This window comes from Anastrepha ludens, chromosome 3 (assembly GCF_028408465.1).
Source record: "Anastrepha ludens isolate Willacy chromosome 3, idAnaLude1.1, whole genome shotgun sequence".
NCBI lineage: Eukaryota > Metazoa > Arthropoda > Insecta > Diptera > Tephritidae > Anastrepha > Anastrepha ludens.
In genome coordinates, this window is record NC_071499.1 from 75,331,481 (window position 1) to 75,353,738 (window position 22,258).

At 35.6% G+C, this 22,258-nt stretch overlaps 1 protein-coding gene across 1 annotated transcript in view; it reads right to left on the reverse strand.

Annotated features, from left to right (window-relative positions):
• LOC128858223 (otoferlin-like) overlaps positions 1-22,258 on the reverse strand; it is a 192,099-nt gene that overhangs the window by 154,388 nt on the left and 15,453 nt on the right. Inside the window, exons 2-5 of the mRNA XM_054094303.1 lie at positions 19,353-19,411; positions 12,303-12,519; positions 9,505-9,563; positions 2,455-2,671 (exon numbers count right to left, since the gene is read on the reverse strand). Coding sequence (XP_053950278.1) covers positions 2,455-2,671; positions 9,505-9,563; positions 12,303-12,519; positions 19,353-19,411 — 552 coding nt within the window. The remainder of the gene's footprint in view (positions 1-2,454; positions 2,672-9,504; positions 9,564-12,302; positions 12,520-19,352; positions 19,412-22,258) is intronic.

Genomic DNA, 22,258 nt, shown 5'->3' on the forward strand with positions numbered 1-22,258 from the left:
AAATGTAATACAATATATTGAAACGTAAACGGTGCTGTAAAAGGTGAGCATATATGTTTGCCAATGCATCGTTCTTAAGTATTGTTCCACGCCTATATGTTTAGAAACTATTTTTGTGCGATTTAGCTTAGGAGAGTAGAATTATCTAAGTGGGAAATCAACGCCTGGTTTTTTTTTTTTTAATAATTTTCATGTAAAAGTAAAGGGAAGGGGAGTGGAGTGGAGCATAGGGGTTGGCAAGCCAAGTCGAAAAATCTCACTTCGCAATTATCTAAATAGAAAATCGACGTCTGAATTTAAAAAAAAAAAAAATTTTAAAGAATTTTCATGTAAAAGTTATGCGAAGTGAGGTGAAGCATAGCAAAGGGGTTGGCAAACCAAGCCGAAAAATCTCACTTCGCAATCATTTTGATAAATGAATCAACCTACTGTAATTTTTTTTTCTGCTAATATTTTATTAAAAGGGTGTACGCGCCAATTATATATATAATATATGTATATATAATATTTTATTAAGTATCACTCAACGCGGCAGCTCGTATCTTCTTTGTATGTCTCCAAATTGTTTGTTTCATATTTGTTAATTTTTTTTCCATTCGTGCTTCTGGCCTTTTCAACCATGTTTTAGGAGATGGGAGAACGTATAATAAATTATCAGCGATGAACAACTTTTCGACGCACAAAAAGGTTTTTGCATAAACATTTGATGTGTCGCTGATGTGCTGACTATTAGGGCAATGTGAATAATGGGCGCAATCTTAGATCATATCTCAGATATGCATTTCGCGTTATTTGTTACAAATTTGAAGAATTTGTTCAGTGAATTTTTTTATTTTTTTCTATGATATTTGTTTTTGTAGGCTCGTACTAATTATAGTGCAAATAAGGAAGTAATAATTGATAACAATGTCATAGTCGCTACACTTAAAGAAGTAATTCTTCAACACAAAAAAAGAAAGATCTATGTCTGTTGGTATACACATAAAATTGGCCGAAGCCCAAGGTATGCTACATTTCATAGCAACAAATTGCAAACATACACTTAGCCCATAAAGTCTTCGAATACTTTACACATATCAGATCATTCCATAAATTCGGGCAGCGCGCGGGGCCTCCTCCACGTCGCAGTTACCACTTCGGAATTTTGAAAACCACTTTCACGCAGTCCTTACACTCACGGTATCCTTACCGTGAACAGTGTTTATTTCTGCAGCAGCAGTTCTTGCATTTTTACCACTTTTATAAAAAAAATACAAAATATGCCTTTTATACGTGTTCGAAGATTCCATTTTATTTTTTAACAACACGTGCTTCTATCCGCGATTAAAATCACTTGTTGAATGCACAATATATCAAAGAAAATATAAATAGTTCCGTTATATTCCGCGAATAATTTTTTGTATGCAAAAATCGTGCAAAAGTGAAATTATGGCTAAAATACGCACGAACTTATGGACTGAATAGATAGGTTCTTTAAAGCATCAATCATAAACGGTTTTCCAATAAGAGGTGTTATTTTGTCAAATATCCACGGAAAAGTCTGAAGATGCCCAAGAAAGATCGAGTGCCCAGATATTACTCTGTTTAATATTAAAGAAAAAAAAAATAACTGTTGCTTTTTTGGCTGTAAAGATCTTCTCCATTATCTGCTAGACCAGTTGTGCAAATTAAAATATATTTTGACAATTCTCCTAGAGGCAAATCGGTGGCTTCTTTAATCCATACTTTGCAATTATCTCGTGACTTTTTGGTTTCTCGCAATACGCATCAATGCCAATGCTCTGAAAGCTAAATCGTTCCAGGAGGGCGCTACGCAGCATATGAAATCATCAGATCTGAGAGAATGTTTGTCAGTTTGCTGTCTGAGTTGCACGATATCATGTTGTTCTAATATACATACTTTTTTTATTCATCTATACTGCTTACACTCTGAAGAAACGTGCATTTGTGTGTTCGGCAAACTTATCAAATAGCTTTGTTGGTAAAACTTTCAAGTTAATCAAAGGGGTTTTAGCAGACTCTTTTGTACTGATTTAATAAGTAGTTACATATATAGGTATAATAAAATGACTTAAACACTCATCTGTTTCTTTATAAAAGCAAAAATCAAGGCGAATCTATTGAAGGTGGTGTTGGTAACCCAGCTGAGTTGTTTTTTTTCTTTCGCCGTGTCCATGTGGCTGTCAGCTCAGGAAGAAACAAGGCGAATTCATTATTTTTTTTTCTAGTTTCTCAATACTTTGCTTTGACAATGAAACATACAGCACATTGTTGTTGGTCTAGTGCCACCACCTTCAATGAATGTGCCTTGGCAAAAACCAAAAAACACAAATAAAATAAAAAAATGTTCTACTTCGATTTATGAATTTCTCACAAATATACCCAAAATTGTATTGAAATTTATATAGTATAGCCTGTTTTTTCAATTTATATTTAATTTAAAATCGATTTTACCTTGCATCAAGACAATATATTGACCGACACATTTGCTACTGCTGCTGATGATGCCGCTCATGCTGCCACCACTGCCACTGCTCCCACCGCCACCCATCAAACCGCCGGATGCATGACTGAGACCAGTGCGTAGCAACGTCTTTGTGGTTTGAGTGCGCAATTCGACGAAGAGTGGCTCTTCATCTGTGGCCGGACGTGCTAGCGGCCAAATGAAAGACTGAAAATTGAAAAGTACAAAGAGTAATGAAATATTCCGAAGGAATTACGTAAATATATACATATGTATGGAAGTAAATACTCTTTCAGAATTCCGTACAATATTTGTTCTTTGGGGCATATTTTCTGTTTAAAAATTAAGAGGTGAAATGGGTCTACATTGTACTTCTTTCCGTTGTTCATTATATACAAATATGTGAAATAAAAATAACAAAGGTTGCCGGAGTTTTACTATCGAATTGGCAATCAAGTAATTTCCGTTTTTCTCATACATACAAGTGAAAAATAAGATTTTTTTATAATTATTCAACTTTATTCCATATTACTCATTATTTCTGTTATGATCAAAAAGGGCCTTTTCATAGCTTACCGCCAACTTCTTTATTACACAACCAGCGGAAAAAAATGTAGATAAAATTGTGAAGATGTAATTTGGTAGTATTATCTACATTGAGGGTTTTACAATTCCATTTTTCATTAGGCTCTGGTCAAGCGCTAATCCATTGTGCTTAAGATCACTTTCCAACCAGGCGTCAATAATTTTTAGCGAGTGATCTGGTGTAGTTGTGGTTTAATACAACACTTCTGCGACTCTCTTGCCACTTTTTTGCAAATCATTCGTCTTCTTCGTTTCTTTAGGAAAATTCCTGTTTACAACAACATATTTGGATAACTTTTAGTGTAGTTCAGTGGAATCGGATATCCAGCATTCGTCCCATCTCTGCAGTGGCCGACCGGGTGGTCTAGTGTGGATTATTCTCTGCCGTTCAACGTCATACTTCCTATGAGTTCGTTCGATATTCTGCCATCTATTACGTCTGCTACTTCACAAATCTCTCTAATGTAGTGTTTTCATTTCGACAGTGCTAATATACTGCTGGGCTGTGGAAGTGCCTTATAATGGGGTTTTCAATAAGGGCGGGTAGATGTTGAAATGGAATCAAATGGCGTTTGCTGTGTGGCACGTAGCGTCGTCCTGCTGGAACCACATGTCGTCTAGGTCCATATGGTTCAATATGAGCCATAAGAAATTGGAAGGGCCACCACGTCTACCGAAAAATGGGCAACGTTTGCTTTAATGAACACTCATTTTGATAATAAAGTTTTATCATTTGAACGTGCACCAAAACAAAATGGCTGCCACAGGGCGCCAAAATCGACCCGCGCCTATTGAAAAACGTTTGCGTTAATGAACACTCATTTTGATAATAAAGTTTTATCATTTGAACGTGCTGTTCAATCCTGTAACTTGCCATGATGATTTGGCATAAACAACTGAATAATAAACAAAAGATTTAACAGATGTCACCAAAACAAAATGGCTGCCACAGGGCGCCAAAATCGACCCGCGCCAATTGAAAAACCCTATATATTATCTGGAATTTAATGTTTATGTATTTATTCTTCCATATCGCCGACCTTAGGAAGCCAGATAGTGTTGCAGCTTCATTTGCCGCAGTCTTCACTTCACCAAGTATATGAACTCTATGACTTATTCGATTCCAGAAGTTCCGATCATCTGACAGTTGCGCTACTAGGAGACGTATACTTTGACAATTGTTTTAAGTTCTGTTGCGCGAAAACGTCTTTCTATATATTTCATCTTACGAAAAATGCAGTGCCCGACTCGAAATATCTTTTGTTACGTTTGTGGCTTATTCGCACCAAGTAAACATTTTTAAAATATTACGAAAACAGTGGTTAATTCGTTTCAGAAAATATTCAAGACTGCTTATGTTCCTTACTTGTGGTATACTCCGGAAGTCGTGTGCGACTATTACTATAGAAGTGAACTGTGCTACTTTTGCGTAACTTTTACTCAAACTAAAGGGTACCAATACTTTCGCCGCAACAAAATTTGCTATGCTAATGTAGAATCGGTTATTCCAGCGGTTCTGTACTCACCAGAAGAACGTATAGCGTTTTCAATGGAGATTTTTGATGAATGGAATTAATATTACAGCTGATAAACTACCAAGAGCATAACTGAAAAATATGCTGCGATCTAAAAGTGGTCGCATTACTCATGGGTGTTCGCGGATTTCCAACCCACCAGTGCTTTTTGTGTACATGGGAAGGTCGCAAAAGAGATCAGCATTGCACTGAATTTAAGTGGAAGCTGCGAACAAGCTACGAAGTAGGCGTAGAAAGTATAGAAAATCTGTCATTAGTGCAGCCATCTCAAATCATTTTGCCATCACTACACACACTACAAGCTCGGTGTCGTATCAAATTTTGTTAAAAAACTGGATCGTGAGGGCGAGACGATTGCAAGTTTGCGCAATATTTTTCCGAAACTGAGCGGCGCAAAGATTCATGCAGGCATTTTTTTTACGAAGGCTTTTAGTAACTTAATTTTTTTAATGATGTGTATAATTTAAGGTGTTTTCAGTGGTCCGCAGATAAAAAAAATAGTTGCAAGTTACGAATTTTCATCAAAATTGAATACTATCGAACAACGTGCATGGAAAGGCATAGTTGCCGTTATTGAGCAGTTTCTTGGCAACAAACGAGCTGACAATTATAAAAATTTTGTTGCAGAAATAGTTTCGGTATATGGCGGAATGGGCATATTAATGTCGCTTAAGATCCGTTTCCTTCACAATCATTTAGATTGTTTCCCTGGTGATTTAGGAGCTTGTAGCGATGAACATGGCGAAAGATTCCATCAGGGCATTGCGGCTATTGAAAAGCGCTTTAAAGGACAAGGCATTACGCATATGCTTGGGGAATACTGTTGGTCTATTTGTCGCGATACTGACACAAATGCTTACAAACGCAAAAATAAAAGGCCTAAGTTTCTTTAAAAGCATTAAAATTTTTAATGTAACAATTTTTAATTTTAATATAATAAAATTAATAAAAAAATTCGGGGTTTTATATCTCTATTGTAATGCGGAGTGAAATACCTTTCTTTTGATATTCACATCGGCATTTCTCATGCATTTTTTTTTTAATTTCGAACAGGTGGCAACCCTGTGAAACATTGTCAGTGGCAACACTTAGGTGAAAAGTCTAGAAATGTGATACACTATCTGTGTGCCCAATTTCATTCAAATCCGTTAAGCTTATCCTGAGATCGTGTGGCTATACAGATAGGCATACAAGAATTGCTCGTTTAAAGTTATAAAATACAAAAAAAAAAAAAAAATTGTGACGGGTACATGAAAATCGCCGATACACGTGTACTTTTATTTTTTATCCCATTTCTGAGAAGGTATATTTGGTTCATAGGACAGAATGTGTGTAACGCGGCGTTATTCGTGGACTTCAAACAAACATTCGACAGCATTGATAGAAGGCAAATTAAATTTTTGCTGCAGTCTATAGGCAACCCAATAATTGAGATTTCTATTAAGATAGTAACAAATATCACGGCGAAGGTCATTGTGTAAGGACAGCGCTCACAGTCATTTTCCATTATATCGGGAGTAAAACAGGGCGCTTTATCAACATTGATATTTAACCTGGTCCTACACGCAGCAATAACCGAAATAACCCTTCCAGCTTTGTGCATATGCAGACGAGTGCGTTTATAAAAGTAGAAAAAATAATATGGAATACTGGGCTAAGAATTAATACAGAGAAAACGCAGTTTATGGTCCGATCCAGCTCCGATTTATGACATGATGACCTTCTGATCGGAGACTATGCATTCGAGAGTGTACAAGAATTTACCTATCTGGGTATCAAAATATCAGACATTAAGTGTACATCATTGACAGTAAATGGTAGGGTGTTAGCAGCAAATAAGTCTTCCTTTACTAATTTGAAGCTGCTTAAGTTTAAATTATTATTATCCAAATAAGGATATAAACCATGATCCGCCCTGTGCTTACCTATGGTTGCGAATTATGGACGCTAAAAACTACTGACATTAATCAGCTGGTATTTTGAAAGGAAAATATTGCGAACACTATATGGACTTGTAAGACTGCAAGACGGTAATTATCGAATTAGATATATTCATTAGCCGGAACCACTTGTATTAGCAAAATACGAACTGTGATAAAATTTATAAAATATCAGAGGATAAGATGGCTTGGACGCGTGTATAGAACACCCAAGGGAAGAACCACTCTAAAGGTAGTTGAATTACGCCCTGTTGGAGGCCGCAGAAGGGGAGGCCACAGAAAGAGATGGCTCGAAGTTTTGGAAGTTGACCTTGAATAGCTAAACGTACGGCGGTGGAAGGAGGAAGGCTTAAATAGAGTCAGAAGGCGCAAGGTTATGAATGAAGCAATAGTTCACCCAGAACTGTGATGCTAAGAAAAAGAAGGAAGTTGGGTAATGGATTGACACATCATTACAGCAACAAATTCGTCGATTGTGTCAACTACACCACGCGACAAATAACAGCACGCCAACATTTTGACTATTTTTTCACAATTTTTTTTGTGCTTTGAATACTCATTAATACACAGTTTCTAATTAAAATTTCTAGACAGATTTTTCGTATGCTATTTTGTAACTTATTGAATTCTAGTATAATAAATGTAAGCTTGCATTTTTTTAGTAATTTTGTCAAATTTTTTTCCTGGCCTTGTTGCGAGTTTTCTCCTTATAAACTAGGTCAGGGCAACGCACACATATACTCGTGCTCAGGTTGTCAAGTAACCTGCCTTCCTTCATATTGATATACCACACACAAGGCGTCTGCTACTCCCAAAATAAATGAAATTGCAAACATTTTCGACACTTATTGATTTGACCAGTAGCCTTTGACGTTTCTTTGGTTTATTTGCGCAGCCTTGTTTTGTTATTTTTGGGCTTCGCAAAGTTTTCTTTGTTGCTAAAGCAGAAAAATACATCTTGTTTCCACTTGCGGTCATTATGTGTGCTAGAGGAAGGACATAATTTCATGACAGTTATTGACAGAAAATTGGCCAAAATTTATTATGTGAATCAGCCTTCACTTTGTTTTTGTTGCAATATTGCTACTACATTTCATTACTTTAGGCTAGTGGTGTTGGGTTTTAAGGACATATTTAAGGCTTTGTTTTAAATTTAAAGGACATTTATAGATACATATGTAATATCTATTATTGCTGTCATATTGAATTATGGCGCATACTGGTTGGGATTGTGTCTAAGAGTTTGACATGTTTAGTGAATTTTGAAAAAAAATTTAGAGTATTTTTAGTTTTATTTTACGTTGAGTTTCTACGAGTACAGTTTTTTAGTGAAATAAGATAAGATAAGAGTTTATTTAGTAGAAAAACATTACAATATTAATGTTGTCACACATTTTACAGAATATGGTATAAATCTTGATTCTACACCATTGTGTATATATTATTATTCCAGGATCAGTTTTTAAATGATTTTTTCGAAAGAAAAATTTACTATAACTTATTCTTCGCTTTAGGTTAGATTAGGTTTGGCAGCCGCATCGCACATACATTTCCCTCTCCATATTGAACCATCCTGGGCTTTTGACAAAGCGTAAAAGGTTGTTGATACCAAAAGTGTATAGATTATCTATATTCGTTAAGAAGTAGGATTTTAAAAATCCGTTCCTACTTCTGGCTAGAGCTGGGCATGTGCAAAAAAGGCGTTGAATTGTGTCCAACTCCTCCTCATTTCTGCAGCTACGACAGAAGTCATGCGCGTAAACGCCTAATCTCCTTGCATGATTTCCTATGAGACAATGTCCTGAGAGGGCCCCTACTAAGGTCCTAATTAGAAATCTACTCAATTTTATAATACTCTTGGATATACGTAGATTTAGCCTTGGCCATGTTTGCCTAGCAATTTCACAGGTGTTAACGGTAATCCATCTTTGATTTGCAGAACTTATGTCTGGCATACAGGTACCTTCTTTTGCAAGTTGGTCTGCCCTACATATCTGTGGCCTGCTTTACATCTTGGCTTAATTGAACACTACCAAAGTTCAGATACTAGCAGATTGTCCGAAAAATTGTAACGAATTTAAAATCTCTCAGTCAAATTCTGTATTTAATCTGACAAAATCTTAGTCCTTGACTCGTCATGAAGATTTCTGGTGGAAAAAGTTCACGAAGTCGGAGCATCACTTTGAGTTTTTTATTTTTGGCAGATTTTCAGTATTTATCATGCGACTCTCCGATATTACTCAAGGCATATAATATAGACATATAATATAATATTTCACTTTAAAAAACTGAACGCTACTTTCGCGTTGAACAAGAAAATGGAGATAATACAAAATGAAGTGGCTAATTGGATGAAGATTAAAGCTCTCCATATGCAAATATAACAAAACAGCGCCAATCAAAGTAATATAAATATACTTCAACGACTTCAGAAGAATATTCTTCGAGATATTCTCATCTCTTCTACGTTCATTCGCAATAAGGATATTCATCGTGACCTCAAGATCTCTACCGTCACTGAAGAAATTAAAAAACAAGCAGAAGTTCACTCCCTCAGCCTTCAAAGGCATGACCTCAGGCCTAACTCTACGACTTCAACGAATTAAACCACATGATCTGACATGATGGCTGTTAACTTAAGGAAGGCACTATGGAAATCGCTTCACAAAATTGTCTTTCTGTTACTAAAATTGTACTGCCTGTTAGTTTAATTGTTACGAGTTGCGGTGTGAACAAAAATTGTTATGTATTTTATATTGTAAACAAAAACAAAAATCTTTAAAAAACTATCATACATCTCAGAATTACGAAATTTATTTAAAATTGTGTAAGGTTACTTCTTATTATACTAAGGAAATAAACAAATTTCTGAAATGTTTACAATGCACGACTGAATACCTGATATGAAATTTGTTTAATTCATTCAAAATTTTATTTTATTTTGATTTACTTTACAGCAATAAAAAATATGTTTACTCACTTGATTAACATCAATGATGCTTGAATCTGCGTTGAGCTCTGATGTTATGTGGGCAACACCTGAAATAAATGAAAATAAGAAAAATGGTTAAAGGTCAGTAAAGATATTTCATTAGTGAAAAGAAGATGAAATTTCATTTAGTTTTATTAATTTATTTTTTCTTTTAAAATATTTTTTTTGAAAATCAAACGTCTTGCTAGAAAACTCTTTAAATTGTAGGAGCCTTTCTGTAACTGAGTAATCTTTGTCAGACTCGCATAGAGGTTCCAAATAATACAAATAAATAACAGTCAATTGTTATCACGAAGCCAAAAAGAAGGTAGTTACATCTAATGACATAAGCAGCGATATTAGTCGATTGACTTGATCTGGTACTATGACACCTTTAACAAAATCTAGCTACCTATTGTATGTAATTAAATTTTACCCCAACTGCCTTTAAAAGAATTTTATCGACAAATTCAAATATATATTGGGTATGGGAATAAGTTTCCGTCCTTTCTTAGCCAAAGTTATGAATTATGTAAACAAATCAATAGAAGCAACAACTCTACTTCATCTTTCAAGCGAAAAATTACAGTTCTTTTGACTTGATCCATTCATTGAGCCAGTTTGCGATGCTCTCGTAAGAAGTGAACCGCTCTCCAATAAGGGCTGACTGCATTGATCGGAACAGATGATAATCCGAAAGTGCAATGTCTGGGAAATAAGGCGAGTGGAGAAAAATTTCCCAATTCAGTCTTTCTAAATATTTCTGGACCGATTTAGCAACGCGATCAGCGTGGCGTTGCCATGCATGTCATGTCTACCGCCCGCTTTTCTTTGGTACCTCGATTCAAACGCATTAGCTGCAGTCGTTAACGATCGCCAGTGATGGTTTCATATAGTTTAAGAAGTTCATAATAGATGACACCCTTCTGATCCCACCAGATGCACAACATAACCTTTGAAGCATGAATATTTTTTTTCGCTATCGATGGACCTGGTTCACCTGGCAGCCTCCAACATTTTCGACGCTTAGTGTTATCACAATATATCCATTTTTCATCGACAGTGACGATGCGATGCAAAAAACCTTTTATTTTCTGCACCTCAAGACTCATCTCATTCGTCACCAAACGTCTTTCGATATCCCTCCACTTCAATTGATGTGGCACCCAGTTACCGCCAACTCTTTAGACATATCATCAAGGGTTCGACGTTTCGACATGCGTCTTCATCCATTAATTGTTGTAGTTGAATGTTTGCGGTGCCCCTTCGCGATCTTTAGCACTCACTTCGACATTAATTGCTTTCGTTCCGATCACTGGGCGCATAGTGTTAATCTCGTCTCATTACCAATGTGATTTTAGTGTAATAGGTTGTTAGCCTACAATCCCTATCCTCGTAGTGGGATCATTTCCTACAGGCAGCCGCTCGCTACGAGACAGATGTGTTCAAGGGCAGAATGCTTATTTGAAGGTGGCATTTGTTCGCCTTGTCAGTAGGAATAATAGTTGTAGATTTTTTGAAAGATTTGACATACCCCAAACTAAGACAACATACACTCATTATGCCTGCGCGCTATCTGTCTGGGACTGCTTATTTGAAAATAAATACATATTCACAGCTACCCTTAATATCTGAAGACCTTATCGATATCCGCAACCTGTGACTCGTCCGATAGCCTGCAGATCGGCTTCAGCGGAACTCAACAATTCCGTGATACCGAAAAAGCCAACTTTAGGGTTTTCCAAACAGAGGTGTTATTGATATTCAAAGAAAATGCTATTTTTTAATATAAATGGTCGGATATTTATTTCATTATAAAGAGGAGGGTATGCCGTTAATAGTGTGAAATAACATCAGGCAAATGGCCACCACGACCACGCTTAAAGAACAATAACCCTTTCATGAAAATTTCCATAACCGAATTGCAAAGTGGCTGCCCTATGTCCTCGATAGCTACACGAATTCCATTCTGTGAGGTCTTGTTGAAAATAAACGTTGTCCAGATCAATACCATACAATTCCGGTCATAAAAAATCGTTAATCATCTCTCGGTAGCGCAATTCACCTGTAACACAAGTTATTGGAAAACCCTTTACTTTATTGTATTTAGGATAAAATATGTTCTTTTCGGATACAAATTTTATATTTTGTCCCAACAATTCGTAAAAAATAAAATAAAAATGTATAAAAATATCAAGAAAAAATTATTAAAAAGATTATAGTTACTAAGAAACTGCATACCAAAATTTTCGAAAATAAAAAAAATCTCTAAATTATACACTTAAAAAATAAAAAAAATCTCAAAATTATAAAATTAAAAAAAAAAAAACACATCAGTTTACTTTTACTGACAAATAAACCAATTTTCAGAAAAATGCATGGTCATGTCCAAAATACTTGGATCATTCTCAGTCCGTATTTTGCGTTTAGCGTACTAAATAGTGATATTAATAGACCCTCGTTACAGTGTCTTATTCCAATGAGAACTATTCCTTCTTATTATCCTTTTTATATCAAGAACTTCAATTAATTTTATTTTATTTATGTATTTAGTTATTTATTTCATTATTTTTTTTTCTAGTTTCTCAATACTTTGCTTTGACAATGAAACATACAGCACATTGTTGTTGGTCTAGTGCCACCACCTTCAATGAATGTGCCTTGGCAAAAACCAAAAAACACAAATAAAATAAAAAAATGTTCTACTTCGATTTATGAATTTCTCACAAATATACCCAAAATTGTATTGAAATTTATATAGTATAGCCTGTTTTTTCAATTTATATTTAATTTAAAATCGATTTTACCTTGCATCAAGACAATATATTGACCGACACATTTGCTACTGCTGCTGATGATGCCGCTCATGCTGCCACCACTGCCACTGCTCCCACCGCCACCCATCAAACCGCCGGATGCATGACTGAGACCAGTGCGTAGCAACGTCTTTGTGGTTTGAGTGCGCAATTCGACGAAGAGTGGCTCTTCATCTGTGGCCGGACGTGCTAGCGGCCAAATGAAAGACTGAAAATTGAAAAGTACAAAGAGTAATGAAATATTCCGAAGGAATTACGTAAATATATACATATGTATGGAAGTAAATACTCTTTCAGAATTCCGTACAATATTTGTTCTTTGGGGCATATTTTCTGTTTAAAAATTAAGAGGTGAAATGGGTCTACATTGTACTTCTTTCCGTTGTTCATTATATACAAATATGTGAAATAAAAATAACAAAGGTTGCCGGAGTTTTACTATCGAATTGGCAATCAAGTAATTTCCGTTTTTCTCATACATACAAGTGAAAAATAAGATTTTTTTATAATTATTCAACTTTATTCCATATTACTCATTATTTCTGTTATGATCAAAAAGGGCCTTTTCATAGCTTACCGCCAACTTCTTTATTACACAACCAGCGGAAAAAAATGTAGATAAAATTGTGAAGATGTAATTTGGTAGTATTATCTACATTGAGGGTTTTACAATTCCATTTTTCATTAGGCTCTGGTCAAGCGCTAATCCATTGTGCTTAAGATCACTTTCCAACCAGGCGTCAATAATTTTTAGCGAGTGATCTGGTGTAGTTGTGGTTTAATACAACACTTCTGCGACTCTCTTGCCACTTTTTTGCAAATCATTCGTCTTCTTCGTTTCTTTAGGAAAATTCCTGTTTACAACAACATATTTGGATAACTTTTAGTGTAGTTCAGTGGAATCGGATATCCAGCATTCGTCCCATCTCTGCAGTGGCCGACCGGGTGGTCTAGTGTGGATTATTCTCTGCCGTTCAACGTCATACTTCCTATGAGTTCGTTCGATATTCTGCCATCTATTACGTCTGCTACTTCACAAATCTCTCTAATGTAGTGTTTTCATTTCGACAGTGCTAATATACTGCTGGGCTGTGGAAGTGCCTTATAATGGGGTTTTCAATAAGGGCGGGTAGATGTTGAAATGGAATCAAATGGCGTTTGCTGTGTGGCACGTAGCGTCGTCCTGCTGGAACCACATGTCGTCTAGGTCCATATGGTTCAATATGAGCCATAAGAAATTGGAAGGGCGACCACGTCTACCGAAAAATGGGCAACGTTTGCTTTAATGAACACTCATTTTGATAATAAAGTTTTATCATTTGAACGTGCACCAAAACAAAATGGCTGCCACAGGGCGCCAAAATCGACCCGCGCCTATTGAAAAACGTTTGCGTTAATGAACACTCATTTTGATAATAAAGTTTTATCATTTGAACGTGCTGTTCAATCCTGTAACTTGCCATGATGATTTGGCATAAACAACTGAATAATAAACAAAAGATTTAACAGATGTCACCAAAACAAAATGGCTGCCACAGGGCGCCAAAATCGACCCGCGCCAATTGAAAAACCCTATATATTATCTGGAATTTAATGTTTATGTATTTATTCTTCCATATCGCCGACCTTAGGAAGCCAGATAGTGTTGCAGCTTCATTTGCCGCAGTCTTCACTTCACCAAGTATATGAACTCTATGACTTATTCGATTCCAGAAGTTCCGATCATCTGACAGTTGCGCTACTAGGAGACGTATACTTTGACAATTGTTTTAAGTTCTGTTGCGCGAAAACGTCTTTCTATATATTTCATCTTACGAAAAATGCAGTGCCCGACTCGAAATATCTTTTGTTACGTTTGTGGCTTATTCGCACCAAGTAAACATTTTTAAAATATTACGAAAACAGTGGTTAATTCGTTTCAGAAAATATTCAAGACTGCTTATGTTCCTTACTTGTGGTATACTCCGGAAGTCGTGTGCGACTATTACTATAGAAGTGAACTGTGCTACTTTTGCGTAACTTTTACTCAAACTAAAGGGTACCAATACTTTCGCCGCAACAAAATTTGCTATGCTAATGTAGAATCGGTTATTCCAGCGGTTCTGTACTCACCAGAAGAACGTATAGCGTTTTCAATGGAGATTTTTGATGAATGGAATTAATATTACAGCTGATAAACTACCAAGAGCATAACTGAAAAATATGCTGCGATCTAAAAGTGGTCGCATTACTCATGGGTGTTCGCGGATTTCCAACCCACCAGTGCTTTTTGTGTACATGGGAAGGTCGCAAAAGAGATCAGCATTGCACTGAATTTAAGTGGAAGCTGCGAACAAGCTACGAAGTAGGCGTAGAAAGTATAGAAAATCTGTCATTAGTGCAGCCATCTCAAATCATTTTGCCATCACTACACACACTACAAGCTCGGTGTCGTATCAAATTTTGTTAAAAAACTGGATCGTGAGGGCGAGACGATTGCAAGTTTGCGCAATATTTTTCCGAAACTGAGCGGCGCAAAGATTCATGCAGGCATTTTTTTTACGAAGGCTTTTAGTAACTTAATTTTTTTAATGATGTGTATAATTTAAGGTGTTTTCAGTGGTCCGCAGATAAAAAAAATAGTTGCAAGTTACGAATTTTCATCAAAATTGAATACTATCGAACAACGTGCATGGAAAGGCATAGTTGCCGTTATTGAGCAGTTTCTTGGCAACAAACGAGCTGACAATTATAAAAATTTTGTTGCAGAAATAGTTTCGGTATATGGCGGAATGGGCATATTAATGTCGCTTAAGATCCGTTTCCTTCACAATCATTTAGATTGTTTCCCTGGTGATTTAGGAGCTTGTAGCGATGAACATGGCGAAAGATTCCATCAGGGCATTGCGGCTATTGAAAAGCGCTTTAAAGGACAAGGCATTACGCATATGCTTGGGGAATACTGTTGGTCTATTTGTCGCGATACTGACACAAATGCTTACAAACGCAAAAATAAAAGGCCTAAGTTTCTTTAAAAGCATTAAAATTTTTAATGTAACAATTTTTAATTTTAATATAATAAAATTAATAAAAAAATTCGGGGTTTTATATCTCTATTGTAATGCGGAGTGAAATACCTTTCTTTTGATATTCACATCGGCATTTCTCATGCATTTTTTTTTTAATTTCGAACAGGTGGCAACCCTGTGAAACATTGTCAGTGGCAACACTTAGGTGAAAAGTCTAGAAATGTGATACACTATCTGTGTGCCCAATTTCATTCAAATCCGTTAAGCTTATCCTGAGATCGTGTGGCTATACAGATAGGCATACAAGAATTGCTCGTTTAAAGTTATAAAATACAAAAAAAAAAAAAAAATTGTGACGGGTACATGAAAATCGCCGATACACGTGTACTTTTATTTTTTATCCCATTTCTGAGAAGGTATATTTGGTTCATAGGACAGAATGTGTGTAACGCGGCGTTATTCGTGGACTTCAAACAAACATTCGACAGCATTGATAGAAGGCAAATTAAATTTTTGCTGCAGTCTATAGGCAACCCAATAATTGAGATTTCTATTAAGATAGTAACAAATATCACGGCGAAGGTCATTGTGTAAGGACAGCGCTCACAGTCATTTTCCATTATATCGGGAGTAAAACAGGGCGCTTTATCAACATTGATATTTAACCTGGTCCTACACGCAGCAATAACCGAAATAACCCTTCCAGCTTTGTGCATATGCAGACGAGTGCGTTTATAAAAGTAGAAAAAATAATATGGAATACTGGGCTAAGAATTAATACAGAGAAAACGCAGTTTATGGTCCGATCCAGCTCCGATTTATGACATGATGACCTTCTGATCGGAGACTATGCATTCGAGAGTGTACAAGAATTTACCTATCTGGGTATCAAAATATCAGACATTAAGTGTACATCATTGACAGTAAATGGTAGGGTGTTAGCAGCAAATAAGTCTTCCTTTACTAATTTGAAGCTGCTTAAGTTTAAATTATTATTATCCAAATAAGGATATAAACCATGATCCGCCCTGTGCTTACCTATGGTTGCGAATTATGGACGCTAAAAACTACTGACATTAATCAGCTGGTATTTTGAAAGGAAAATATTGCGAACACTATATGGACTTGTAAGACTGCAAGACGGTAATTATCGAATTAGATATATTCATTAGCCGGAACCACTTGTATTAGCAAAATACGAACTGTGATAAAATTTATAAAATATCAGAGGATAAGATGGCTTGGACGCGTGTATAGAACACCCAAGGGAAGAACCACTCTAAAGGTAGTTGAATTACGCCCTGTTGGAGGCCGCAGAAGGGGAGGCCACAGAAAGAGATGGCTCGAAGTTTTGGAAGTTGACCTTGAATAGCTAAACGTACGGCGGTGGAAGGAGGAAGGCTTAAATAGAGTCAGAAGGCGCAAGGTTATGAATGAAGCAATAGTTCACCCAGAACTGTGATGCTAAGAAAAAGAAGGAAGTTGGGTAATGGATTGACACATCATTACAGCAACAAATTCGTCGATTGTGTCAACTACACCACGCGACAAATAACAGCACGCCAACATTTTGACTATTTTTTCACAATTTTTTTTGTGCTTTGAATACTCATTAATACACAGTTTCTAATTAAAATTTCTAGACAGATTTTTCGTATGCTATTTTGTAACTTATTGAATTCTAGTATAATAAATGTAAGCTTGCATTTTTTTAGTAATTTTGTCAAATTTTTTTCCTGGCCTTGTTGCGAGTTTTCTCCTTATAAACTAGGTCAGGGCAACGCACACATATACTCGTGCTCAGGTTGTCAAGTAACCTGCCTTCCTTCATATTGATATACCACACACAAGGCGTCTGCTACTCCCAAAATAAATGAAATTGCAAACATTTTCGACACTTATTGATTTGACCAGTAGCCTTTGACGTTTCTTTGGTTTATTTGCGCAGCCTTGTTTTGTTATTTTTGGGCTTCGCAAAGTTTTCTTTGTTGCTAAAGCAGAAAAATACATCTTGTTTCCACTTGCGGTCATTATGTGTGCTAGAGGAAGGACATAATTTCATGACAGTTATTGACAGAAAATTGGCCAAAATTTATTATGTGAATCAGCCTTCACTTTGTTTTTGTTGCAATATTGCTACTACATTTCATTACTTTAGGCTAGTGGTGTTGGGTTTTAAGGACATATTTAAGGCTTTGTTTTAAATTTAAAGGACATTTATAGATACATATGTAATATCTATTATTGCTGTCATATTGAATTATGGCGCATACTGGTTGGGATTGTGTCTAAGAGTTTGACATGTTTAGTGAATTTTGAAAAAAAATTTAGAGTATTTTTAGTTTTATTTTACGTTGAGTTTCTACGAGTACAGTTTTTTAGTGAAATAAGATAAGATAAGAGTTTATTTAGTAGAAAAACATTACAATATTAATGTTGTCACACATTTTACAGAATATGGTATAAATCTTGATTCTACACCATTGTGTATATATTATTATTCCAGGATCAGTTTTTAAATGATTTTTTCGAAAGAAAAATTTACTATAACTTATTCTTCGCTTTAGGTTAGATTAGGTTTGGCAGCCGCATCGCACATACATTTCCCTCTCCATATTGAACCATCCTGGGCTTTTGACAAAGCGTAAAAGGTTGTTGATACCAAAAGTGTATAGATTATCTATATTCGTTAAGAAGTAGGATTTTAAAAATCCGTTCCTACTTCTGGCTAGAGCTGGGCATGTGCAAAAAAGGCGTTGAATTGTGTCCAACTCCTCCTCATTTCTGCAGCTACGACAGAAGTCATGCGCGTAAACGCCTAATCTCCTTGCATGATTTCCTATGAGACAATGTCCTGAGAGGGCCCCTACTAAGGTCCTAATTAGAAATCTACTCAATTTTATAATACTCTTGGATATACGTAGATTTAGCCTTGGCCATGTTTGCCTAGCAATTTCACAGGTGTTAACGGTAATCCATCTTTGATTTGCAGAACTTATGTCTGGCATACAGGTACCTTCTTTTGCAAGTTGGTCTGCCCTACATATCTGTGGCCTGCTTTACATCTTGGCTTAATTGAACACTACCAAAGTTCAGATACTAGCAGATTGTCCGAAAAATTGTAACGAATTTAAAATCTCTCAGTCAAATTCTGTATTTAATCTGACAAAATCTTAGTCCTTGACTCGTCATGAAGATTTCTGGTGGAAAAAGTTCACGAAGTCGGAGCATCACTTTGAGTTTTTTATTTTTGGCAGATTTTCAGTATTTATCATGCGACTCTCCGATATTACTCAAGGCATATAATATAGACATATAATATAATATTTCACTTTAAAAAACTGAACGCTACTTTCGCGTTGAACAAGAAAATGGAGATAATACAAAATGAAGTGGCTAATTGGATGAAGATTAAAGCTCTCCATATGCAAATATAACAAAACAGCGCCAATCAAAGTAATATAAATATACTTCAACGACTTCAGAAGAATATTCTTCGAGATATTCTCATCTCTTCTACGTTCATTCGCAATAAGGATATTCATCGTGACCTCAAGATCTCTACCGTCACTGAAGAAATTAAAAAACAAGCAGAAGTTCACTCCCTCAGCCTTCAAAGGCATGACCTCAGGCCTAACTCTACGACTTCAACGAATTAAACCACATGATCTGACATGATGGCTGTTAACTTAAGGAAGGCACTATGGAAATCGCTTCACAAAATTGTCTTTCTGTTACTAAAATTGTACTGCCTGTTAGTTTAATTGTTACGAGTTGCGGTGTGAACAAAAATTGTTATGTATTTTATATTGTAAACAAAAACAAAAATCTTTAAAAAACTATCATACATCTCAGAATTACGAAATTTATTTAAAATTGTGTAAGGTTACTTCTTATTATACTAAGGAAATAAACAAATTTCTGAAATGTTTACAATGCACGACTGAATACCTGATATGAAATTTGTTTAATTCATTCAAAATTTTATTTTATTTTGATTTACTTTACAGCAATAAAAAATATGTTTACTCACTTGATTAACATCAATGATGCTTGAATCTGCGTTGAGCTCTGATGTTATGTGGGCAACACCTGAAATAAATGAAAATAAGAAAAATGGTTAAAGGTCAGTAAAGATATTTCATTAGTGAAAAGAAGATGAAATTTCATTTAGTTTTATTAATTTATTTTTTCTTTTAAAATATTTTTTTTGAAAATCAAACGTCTTGCTAGAAAACTCTTTAAATTGTAGGAGCCTTTCTGTAACTGAGTAATCTTTGTCAGACTCGCATAGAGGTTCCAAATAATACAAATAAATAACAGTCAATTGTTATCACGAAGCCAAAAAGAAGGTAGTTACATCTAATGACATAAGCAGCGATATTAGTCGATTGACTTGATCTGGTACTATGACACCTTTAACAAAATCTAGCTACCTATTGTATGTAATTAAATTTTACCCCAACTGCCTTTAAAAGAATTTTATCGACAAATTCAAATATATATTGGGTATGGGAATAAGTTTCCGTCCTTTCTTAGCCAAAGTTATGAATTATGTAAACAAATCAATAGAAGCAACAACTCTACTTCATCTTTCAAGCGAAAAATTACAGTTCTTTTGACTTGATCCATTCATTGAGCCAGTTTGCGATGCTCTCGTAAGAAGTGAACCGCTCTCCAATAAGGGCTGACTGCATTGATCGGAACAGATGATAATCCGAAAGTGCAATGTCTGGGAAATAAGGCGAGTGGAGAAAAATTTCCCAATTCAGTCTTTCTAAATATTTCTGGACCGATTTAGCAACGCGATCAGCGTGGCGTTGCCATGCATGTCATGTCTACCGCCCGCTTTTCTTTGGTACCTCGATTCAAACGCATTAGCTGCAGTCGTTAACGATCGCCAGTGATGGTTTCATATAGTTTAAGAAGTTCATAATAGATGACACCCTTCTGATCCCACCAGATGCACAACATAACCTTTGAAGCATGAATATTTTTTTTCGCTATCGATGGACCTGGTTCACCTGGCAGCCTCCAACATTTTCGACGCTTAGTGTTATCACAATATATCCATTTTTCATCGACAGTGACGATGCGATGCAAAAAACCTTTTATTTTCTGCACCTCAAGACTCATCTCATTCGTCACCAAACGTCTTTCGATATCCCTCCACTTCAATTGATGTGGCACCCAGTTACCGCCAACTCTTTAGACATATCATCAAGGGTTCGACGTTTCGACATGCGTCTTCATCCATTAATTGTTGTAGTTGAATGTTTGCGGTGCCCCTTCGCGATCTTTAGCACTCACTTCGACATTAATTGCTTTCGTTCCGATCACTGGGCGCATAGTGTTAATCTCGTCTCATTACCAATGTGATTTTAGTGTAATAGGTTGTTAGCCTACAATCCCTATCCTCGTAGTGGGATCATTTCCTACAGGCAGCCGCTCGCTACGAGACAGATGTGTTCAAGGGCAGAATGCTTATTTGAAGGTGGCATTTGTTCGCCTTGTCAGTAGGAATAATAGTTGTAGATTTTTTGAAAGATTTGACATACCCCAAACTAAGACAACATACACTCATTATGCCTGCGCGCTATCTGTCTGGGACTGCTTATTTGAAAATAAATACATATTCACAGCTACCCTTAATATCTGAAGACCTTATCGATATCCGCAACCTGTGACTCGTCCGATAGCCTGCAGATCGGCTTCAGCGGAACTCAACAATTCCGTGATACCGAAAAAGCCAACTTTAGGGTTTTCCAAACAGAGGTGTTATTGATATTCAAAGAAAATGCTATTTTTTAATATAAATGGTCGGATATTTATTTCATTATAAAGAGGAGGGTATGCCGTTAATAGTGTGAAATAACATCAGGCAAATGGCCACCACGACCACGCTTAAAGAACAATAACCCTTTCATGAAAATTTCCATAACCGAATTGCAAAGTGGCTGCCCTATGTCCTCGATAGCTACACGAATTCCATTCTGTGAGGTCTTGTTGAAAATAAACGTTGTCCAGATCAATACCATACAATTCCGGTCATAAAAAATCGTTAATCATCTCTCGGTAGCGCAATTCACCTGTAACACAAGTTATTGGAAAACCCTTTACTTTATTGTATTTAGGATAAAATATGTTCTTTTCGGATACAAATTTTATATTTTGTCCCAACAATTCGTAAAAAATAAAATAAAAATGTATAAAAATATCAAGAAAAAATTATTAAAAAGATTATAGTTACTAAGAAACTGCATACCAAAATTTTCGAAAATAAAAAAAATCTCTAAATTATACACTTAAAAAATAAAAAAAATCTCAAAATTATAAAATTAAAAAAAAAAAAACACATCAGTTTACTTTTACTGACAAATAAACCAATTTTCAGAAAAATGCATGGTCATGTCCAAAATACTTGGATCATTCTCAGTCCGTATTTTGCGTTTAGCGTACTAAATAGTGATATTAATAGACCCTCGTTACAGTGTCTTATTCCAATGAGAACTATTCCTTCTTATTATCCTTTTTATATCAAGAACTTCAATTAATTTTATTTTATTTATGTATTTAGTTATTTATTTCAAGAAGTCAAGAAAACATGATTTCATACTGACTACTAAAACTAAAATATAACGAAATTATATACCCAATGAAATTACAAACGTCTAAATTAACTAAAAAATTATGTCTTCTCTCGAAACTGAAAAATCTAGGATGTTAGAATTGGAGATCTCATCAATATTACGAAGAGCACGTTCAATAGGAGCATCACAAGCATATTTTATACATATTTAAATAGAAAGGTAGAACGTAACAAAGAATTCTTTGGAGTGTAAGAAAATGAATACTTTGAAGCTGAAATGGACAACAATGGCACGCTTAATAACACTGAAAAAACGAGGGAGCAAGAATCGATCTTCTACTTACTAAAGA